We start from the raw sequence: 9,006 nt of genomic DNA, 5'->3' as shown, positions 1-9,006 counted from the left end.
ACAGATTTTAATGTTGTGTTATTAGATTTGGGATGGGGTTGCAAAAACATTTTGGGGAAAAAATGGGGTCACCAGAAAGTCTGGGATCCCTGCTGAAAAAGTTTGAATACCACTGTGTGGTTCTGACTATATTCACACACTGCACTTCAAGTGTGCGTGTGTGTGTGTGTGTACCTCCTCATGCTCTAGCGGTCTGTTTTCTGTCCTGGAGCTGGGCCGACCACTGTTGCTAGCTCAAACGCTATGCCTGTAGTTGTTCGTAAATGTGCAGCATCTTCTGGTAGTACTGCCCCATCACTGAGGGGCAGGAGGAAGAGGGGACAGGGGATGACAGCTGCTGCCTCACCTCTCTCCCCCTGGGTTGGTGACAGCCTGGAACAGCTCCGTTGTAACCTCTCATCTTCCTGGTGGTGGTTCGTCTAGACTTGGGGGACTTCACCACTCTCTGCTGCTCAACATGTTAGTGTCTTCCACTCAGCACAGCTGCTTTCTGCTCTATAGAGACCAAGCGATCATATGCCAATAGTTAGCTTAATAGTTAGCTATGGCATGTTCAGTCACTGCATGTACGTGCAAAACCTAGTAGTATGTTTATATAACTCGATAGCTAGTTGTGCTCGTTCCCTTGGTGACGAGTGATCCAGCTAGCTAAATAATAAAGCTAAGCAGGCAAACTAACCCGTTTCCTCTCCAGATATTTTATTTTCAGCTTCTAAATAGTAACGTCCACATCGCTCTCTGACGATTCGTTGCTCATCTTGAGGTTCCACACAGATGGATGGTTGTTCAACAAACTCCAAAACAAAATCACAGTCAACAAGTTGTTTGTTTGAATTCTGTGCATTTTTGATAAACCGGAATTGAAAAACCTTCTTTCGTCCTGAAGAGGGCGCCATTACACAACCATTCTGACATTGTGCTTGTGCTGTCAGGGACGATCACTGCTGGGATGACTCTATCAACCTGTTCAACATGCTGTCAATGTATAAACTCACATGCATAGGCTACATTCAGATACTGTTAAGACCAGCTATCCCTTGCCTCAGAATTATGTAAAATTGTAGCATTAGTTCCCCACACAGATGGTATTTAGCAGGTTAAAGGTGAGATACGATTCATACTGTATGAATCACAGAATACCTCATCTCTACCCTGCTATACTGTAGACACCATCTGGGTGTGGAAGTAGGAAGCACAGTTTGATGGAACTGAACCTTCAGAGGGGAGGCACGTTCAATAAAACCATGACACCCCCTCTTTCTAGCATCATTGTATCACATTCTCATTTTCAAACTATATAATTCTGTTATCAATTTTAAAAACAAATCTCCCTACATTTGCATCACAAAAAATGCCCTGTGGTCCTACAGTAAAGAAAATGCTATTCTTAAGTGTATGAGTGGGAGTAAAATAGCGAGTTTTCCAGCACTTCCTGTGTACACTCATTATCCTGCTGTGCTTAGGAGTGTTCTGGAACAGCTCGCTGTGCTACGGCTGGAGTCACTCTCATACCTCCTTAATCAGCTATACAGCTATAGAGGTCTCTGTATTAAAGACCACAGAATATACAGTACCCATGCTGCAGATAAGAGCACAGTTGAACTGTATAAGTGGAATATATACTGTAGTTTATTAACAACACTGACTGAGTATCATAATATATTTAATCACTACTTTGGTAGGTTAAACAAAAACAATGAACACAACAAATATTGTTTTGATACGTTTTATTTCAGAGCAGACTAGCTTGGGGAGGTTGACAGTTATAGAACAGACAGAAACACCATGGTAAAGCTTTTCTGAGACCTTGGAAAGATCGAGGCCGATGGTCTACATCCATAGTTTCACCCTAGCGCTTCATCTGTTTCAGTCTGTCATTTAAACATTGTCCTTTCAATGTCATTCAACACCATTCCAGCCACGTCAATAACCCATACACACAAGAAGATGATGATTGCAGGGCTCTCCATAAATAGACTCCTATGGATCTGAGGTCCTCCTAACTTCCCTCCAGACCTCAGCAATGTGCCAGTCCCATTAGACTGACCTGGCTGGAGTGTCTCATAGTCTTGACATAGTCTCTAAGGTCATTTCCTCCGGTTAATAATTTAAAGTCTCTTGTCGATAGTCTCTTATCTCAATCAGATGCCATCCTGGGCCCAACACAACTCAGAACTGAACGCCGTGCACGTGTTTGTGTGTGTGTGCATGTGTGTCCTCTCCGTCCATGTCAGAGGCGATGCCTACACCTGACTAGTCTCTGGAAGGCCTTCTTAAAGTCCTCATTGAAGATAGTGTAGATGAGAGGGTTGATGAGGGAGTTGAGGTACCCCAGCCAGGTGAGGAAGTCAGCCAGCTCTATGGAGGTGCTGCAGGAGCCACACGTGCTGACGATCACCTCCTTCAGGAAGAAAGGCAGCCAGCAGACAACAAAGGCCCCCAGTATCAGTCCTAATGTAGATGCAGCGCGCCGCTCCCTGGTCCCTGAGATACGCTGCCGTCTCAACGAACACTCACGCTCCCGCCTCGACTCGCTGTGGGGACTCTTTACGGTAATGCGCACGCGGTCTCCCTCCGTGGTGGGGTCTGAGTAGGACTTCTCCTGGAGGTTCAGGGTGTCGGGGCCCCCATCAGGGGGGCAGGAGGGGAGGGTGGTTCCGTTGACCATGGAGGAGTGTCGGCTGGCCCTGCTGGCCCCTCTGCTGGCCCCCCTGCGGAGGTACAGAGTCTGAGCTGCTCTGTAGATCTTGTAGTATAGGATAAGGATGAGGAGCAAGGGGATATAGAAGGCTCCTAGGGTGGAGTAGAGGGTAAAGGCGATGTGGTGGTGAGTTATCAGACACTGGTCCTCTTCTGGCTCCCCGCCATGGTTCATCCACAGGAGAGGGGGAAGGGATATGAGGATGGACAGAAACCAGACCACGCCGACAGTGATCCCAGCTCGGAGTCCAGTGCGTTTGCGTGAATACTCGACGGCATCAGTGATGGCCCGGTAGCGGTCTAGAGCGATGGCTGCCAGGTGGAGGATGGAACAGGTGCAGCAGGTGATGTCAACACTCAGCCACATGTAACACACAGCCTCTCCCATCTGCCAGCTCTCCCTGAGGATTCAGACAGAATAATGAAAGTGATGTTTGTTACCGAACTTCATTATTAAGTACTTTATTATTATGCTCAAACACTGTACACTGAGTGAACAAAACATTAGGAACATCTGCTCTTTCAATGACAGACTGACCAGGTGAATCCAGGTGAAAGCTATGATCCCTTATTCATGTCACTTGTTAAATCCACTTCAATCAGTGTAGATGAAGGGGAGGAGACGGGTTAAAGGAGGATTTTTAAGCCTTGAGATAATTGAGACATTTGTGCCATTCAGAGGGTGAAAGGGAAAGACAAAAGATTGAAGTGTCTTTGAACAGGGTGTGATAGTAGGTGCCAGGCGCATCGGTGTGTGTCAAGAACTGCAACTCTGCTGGGTTTTTCACGTTCAACAGTTTCGCGTGTGTATCAAGAATGGTCCACCACCCAGGCACCCAAAGGACATCCAACCAACTTGACACAACTGGAAAAAAAAAAACCCAGCATTGGAGCCAACATGGTCCGGCATCCCTGTGGAACGCTTTCGACACCTTATTGAGTCCATGCACCAACGAATTGAGTGAGTTCTGAGGGCAAACGGGGGGTTGCAACTCAACTGTAGATGTCAACAACTACAGACCAGTATCCCTTCTTTCTTTTCTCTCCAAAACTCTTGAACGTGCCGTCCTTGGCCAGCTCCCCCGCTATCTCTCTCAGAATGACCTTCTTGATCCAAATCAGTCAGGTTTCAAGACTAGTCATTCAACTGAGACTGCTCTTCTCTGTATCACGGAGGCGCTCCGCACTGCTAAAGCTAACTCTCTCTCCTCTGCTCTCATCCTTCTAGACCTATCGGCCTCCTTCGATACTATGAACCATCAGATCCTCCTCTCCACCCTCTCCGAGTTGGGCATCTCCGGCGCGGCCCACGCTTGGATTGCGTCCTACCTGACAGGTCGCTCCTACCAGGTGGCGTGGCGAGAATCTGTCTCCTCGCCACGCGCTCTCACCACTGGTGTCCCCCAGGGCTCTGTTCTAGGCCCTCTCCTATTCTCGCTATACACCAAGTCTCTTGGCTCTGTCATAACCTCACATGGTCTCTCCTATCATTGCTATGCAGACGACACACAATTAATCTTCTCCTTTCCCCTTCTGATGACCAGGTGGCGAATCGCATCTCTGCATGTCTGGCAGACATATCAGTGTGGATGACGGATCACCACCTCAAGCTGAACCTCGGCAAGACGGAGCTGCTCTTCCTCCCAGGGAAGGACTGCCCGTTCCATGATCTCGCCATCACGGTTGACAACTCCATTGTGTCCTCCTCCCAGAGCGCTAAGAACCTTGGCGTGATCCTGGACAACACCCTGTCGTTCTCAACTAACATCAAGGCGGTGGCCCGTTCCTGTAGGTTCATGCTCTACAACATCCGCAGAGTACGACCCTGCCTCACACAGGAAGCGGCGCAGGTCCTAATCCAGGCACTTGTCATCTCCCGTCTGGATTACTGCAACTCGCTGTTGGCTGGGCTCCCTGCCTGTGCCATTAAACCCCTACAACTCATCCAGAACGCCGCAGCCCGTCTGGTGTTCAACCTTCCCAAGTTCTCTCACGTCACACCGCTCCTTCGCTCTCTCCACTGGCTTCCAGTTGAAGCTCGCATCCGCTACAAGACCATGGTGCTTGCCTACGGAGCTGTGAGGGGAACGGCACCGCAGTACCTCCAGGCTCTGATCAGGCCCTACACCCAAACAAGGGCACTGCGTTCATCCACCTCTGGCCTGCTCGCCTCCCTACCACTGAGGAAGTACAGTTCCCGCTCAGCCCAGTCAAAACTGTTCGCTGCTCTGGCCCCCCAATGGTGGAACAAACTCCCTCACGACGCCAGGACAGCGGAGTCAATCACCACCTTCCGGAGACACCTGAAACCCCACCTCTTCAAGGAATACCTAGGATAGGATAAAGTAATCTTCTCACCCCCCCTTAAATGATTTAGATGCACTATTGTAAAGTGGCTGTTCCACTGATGTCAGAAGGTGAATTCACCAATTTGTAAGTCGCTCTGGATAAGAGTGTCTGCTAAATGACTTAAATGTAATGTAAATGTATATTAGGAAGGTGCTCTTAATGTTTTGTACACTCAGTGTATACTTTGATAAAATAAGTATTTTAAACATGAATGGGCATCTGAAATGCTGCAAGACACTTTATGCTGCAAGACAAATCAATCAATTGTGCAATAATGAATCTATGTTGTGACCTCTGTATGTAGAGGATGCTGAAGGGCATGACCAAGATGGCCACCAGCAGATCTGTCACTGCCAGAGAGCAGATCAGGTAGTTGGCCGGGTGATGCAACTTCCTGGTTACGATGATGGCTGTGATCACCAGGGAGTTGATGGCCGTTGTCATGACAGCGAGCAGAGACAGGGTGAAGGTGAGGAGGATCTTACTTGGGGGGATTATAGAAACCTCTTCACTCCCATCGTCCAGGGAGAAGAACCCCTCTGTACAGTTAGAGAAGTCCATCCTAGAGGGGAGGGGGATAAGGGTTTACACCAAGGCTAGCTGTATATAGATGAACGGTGCTTAACAGTTCAAAACGTACTCACACTCAAACCATGAAGATAAGGACTTCAGACAGATGATGAATGAACCTTAATCCTCCTTAGCTGTAAAAGCTGTATGTACCTCTGTAAAGTGTGTTCATTGGTGTGTGACCTTCAGCAGTAACCCTCGTATCAGCAGCTTCTGATCAGCAGGCTCTCTGGTCTCAACAATGATGTTACACACACACCTGGAGAGAGAGAGACAAGAGAAAGAATCAACAATGAGAGTCCAGACGCTGATTTCATAACCCCCAACCACCCACACACATACTCACCCTTGATGCAATCACTGATCAAAGCCATGACCCTCATCACATGCACGCACACGTGCAAACACACACGCGCATACACACACTGCAATCATTGATCAGAGAGTACAATGTGTGTGTGTGTGTGTGTGTGTGTGTGTGTGTGTGTGTGTGTGTGTGTATACTTGTCCCTTAAGACAGTATTTCTCTACTCTAGCTGCAACTTCTTTAGAGTTTATCAATCAAGAAGTGAAACTAAGTGCCTTTAACAGCTTTCAGAAGACATTGAAAGCACTCATCATACTGATTTCCTTGTATTTCTACAGTTAGCTGTGAGAAGCCTGTTTCAAGGTGGAACAGTTGTCATAGCAACTATGACTTTCTTTTTGTGAAGGATGGATTTGAATTGAGTTGAGCACAACTCAAGTTAGATAAACTCTCAGACATCATTAAATGCACACATACGCATGCACAAACACACAGCTGCATCACACATCAAAAACATTGCCTAGCTAAACATTGTCCCTCTCTACCACTTTCTCTCTCTCCCTCTCTACTTCATTCTCCCTCTCTACTTCATTCTCTCTCTCTACTTCATTCTCTCTCTCGCTACCTCTCTCTCTCTCTCCCTCTACCTCTTTCTCTCTCTCTCTACCTCTACTTCTAGCTCTTTCTCTACCTCACCTGCTGTCTCGACCTCTGAATTTTGGGCTTTGAAAACCCAACTGACATTTACTCCTGAGGTGCTGACATGTTGCTCCCTATACAACCACTGTGATGATTATTTGACACTGCTGGTCATCTATGAACATTTGAACATCTTGAAGAATGATTTGGCCTTAATGGCCATGTACTCTTATAATCTCTACCCGGCACAGCCAGAAGAGGACTGGCCACCTTTCAGAGCCTGGTTCCTCTTTAGGTTTTTTCCTAGATTCCTGCCTTTCTAGAGTTTTTCCTAGCCACTGTGCTTCTCCATCTGCGTTGCTTGCTGTTTGGGGTTTTAGGTTGGATTCTCTATAAGCACTTTGTGACATCTGCTGATGTACAAAATGCAGTTGATTGATTGATCTCTCCCAAACCTCTCGCCTGTCTATCAGCATATCACCTGTCTGTGAGTCTGTTCCTCCATAGTTTACTCAATATAGAACACTAAAGTCAAGGAACAGCATGTACTGTACTGTAGTAATGCACTGTATTTAAATACGTACTGTTTCTCACCAGAGTGGTTCATTTAAACCCAACAGCTTCAGTGTGTTTGTGTGTGTGTGTTGATTGAAATGATAGGGACTGATACCTGATGCTGTGTAATTGGAATACACCCATTTAAATGTCAATCTGTGGATTAAAGCGCTAGGACTGTGAGAGTGACGTGTCCCCCTGGAGATGCAAAGCTTAGCATAACTCATTTATCAAGCTGGAGGTAGAATCAGGGATGTCAACAGACCTGTTTCAGTTGAACTGGAATTTAAACAGGCTTGTTTCATTTGAACTGGGATTTAAACAGACCTGTTTTAGTTGAACTGGGATTTAAACAGGCTTGTTTCAGATTAACTGGGATTCAAATAGACCTATTTTAGTTGAGCTGGGAAATAAACAGACTTGTTTCAGCTGAACTAGGACTAAAACAGACCTGTTTCAGTTTAACTTGGATTTCAAAATACCTATTTCAGCCAAGGCTTGGAGTATGCAATAATGCATCAATCTTTAAAAAATGTCTCCCCCTCCCTATCTATCTGTGTGGCCATGTCATCTCCTTCTATAAAGTGCTCTGGAGAAAAAGCAGAGCAGACAGGACACCCAGCAGCAATCTACTGAGGTGATACTGGGTGACAAAAATAGGGCATTTGATTATTCTTACTTCGATTGTCAAACACACACACACACAAACACACCACCGGTCAATACTGTTATAGACACACTTATCTCCCTGACTGTCTCAGGCTGAACTGAGGTACAAGGATGAGTGGCTTCTGTTGGTGGTGAATGTTTGTGGATGAACACACATACACGCACACCTCACGACAAACAGTAATTGCTCTGTATTGATTTGAGTATAATCAGAGGAATGAACTAATTTAGGATGGAGTGTATGTGTACAGTATGAGTGTGTATGTGTGTGTCATGCATACTTCCTCCTCTCAGCAGGATCACATCCTGCTAATTATTCACCTCACTGTATGATTCACCTCACTGTATCAAATCCTCAAAAAGTTCTACTGCTGCACCATTGAGCACCTTGAATGGATGCATCACTGCTTGGAATGGCAACAGCACCACCCTTTCCCACTTGACACTACAGAAGGTGGTGCGGACAGCCCAGTACATCATTGGGGCCCAGTTCCCTGCCATCCAGGACCTCTATATCAAGTGATGTGAAAGGAAGGGCCGGAAAATTGTTAAAGACTCCAACCACCCAAGTCATAGACTGTTCCCTCTGCATCAGCACGGCAAGCGGTACCAATGCATCAAGTCTGACACCAACAGGCTCCTGATATAGTTTCTATCCCCAAGACAAATGACTGCAAAATATCTAACAACAATGGCTACATGGACTGAGTTGACCCTGGTATTTATTTAAAATGTTCAACTGTCTCTATGCACTCACAGGACTCTACACATTTACACTCCAAGACACACATGACTACACACACGCATACACACTTACGTATAATCTTCCTTTACACTGCTGCCACTCTGTTTATCTTACTTTCTTATGTTCTTCTCATTTCTTATTTTAATTTCTTGTGTGTTTTTGTTCTACCTTATGTAATTGTTAGTACGACATTGATATTGATTACTGCATTGTTGGATTTAGAGCTTGCAAGAAAGGTATTTCACAGTACTTGTGTAAGTGACATTAAAACTTGAAACTATTGGTGGAGAGAGAGCCCATTTGCAGAGAGTGGCGCTCTCCACTACTGTGGTGCTGAACTCTGAGTGATTTCTTCAGGGCATTGAGGGCGCTCTCCGTGGTCCTGAAAATAGATTTTTTGGAATAGGCACATTATCGGGCTTACGGGTTAACATGATATTCTTCATGTAGTTACAACAGGGCTTGTCTAAGG

At 46.1% G+C, this 9,006-nt stretch overlaps 1 protein-coding gene across 1 annotated transcript; it reads right to left on the bottom strand.

The window, feature by feature from the left end:
• Positions 1-1,720: 1,720 nt before the first annotated feature.
• LOC135546979 (5-hydroxytryptamine receptor 1F-like) lies at positions 1,721-5,610 on the bottom strand. The gene is made up of 2 exons (XM_064975540.1): positions 5,342-5,610; positions 1,721-3,101 (listed from the first exon to the last, which is right to left on the bottom strand). Exons 1-2 carry the CDS (start codon positions 5,608-5,610, stop codon positions 2,231-2,233), a joined length of 1,140 nt encoding a protein of 379 aa, XP_064831612.1. The 3' UTR covers positions 1,721-2,230.
• Positions 5,611-9,006: the final 3,396 nt, after the last annotated feature.

Source organism: Oncorhynchus masou, chromosome 10, assembly GCF_036934945.1.
Source record: "Oncorhynchus masou masou isolate Uvic2021 chromosome 10, UVic_Omas_1.1, whole genome shotgun sequence".
Lineage (NCBI taxonomy): Eukaryota > Metazoa > Chordata > Actinopteri > Salmoniformes > Salmonidae > Oncorhynchus > Oncorhynchus masou.
The sequence above is the reverse complement of the archived record's forward strand: the minus strand, read 5'-3'. Positions and strand labels throughout refer to the sequence as shown.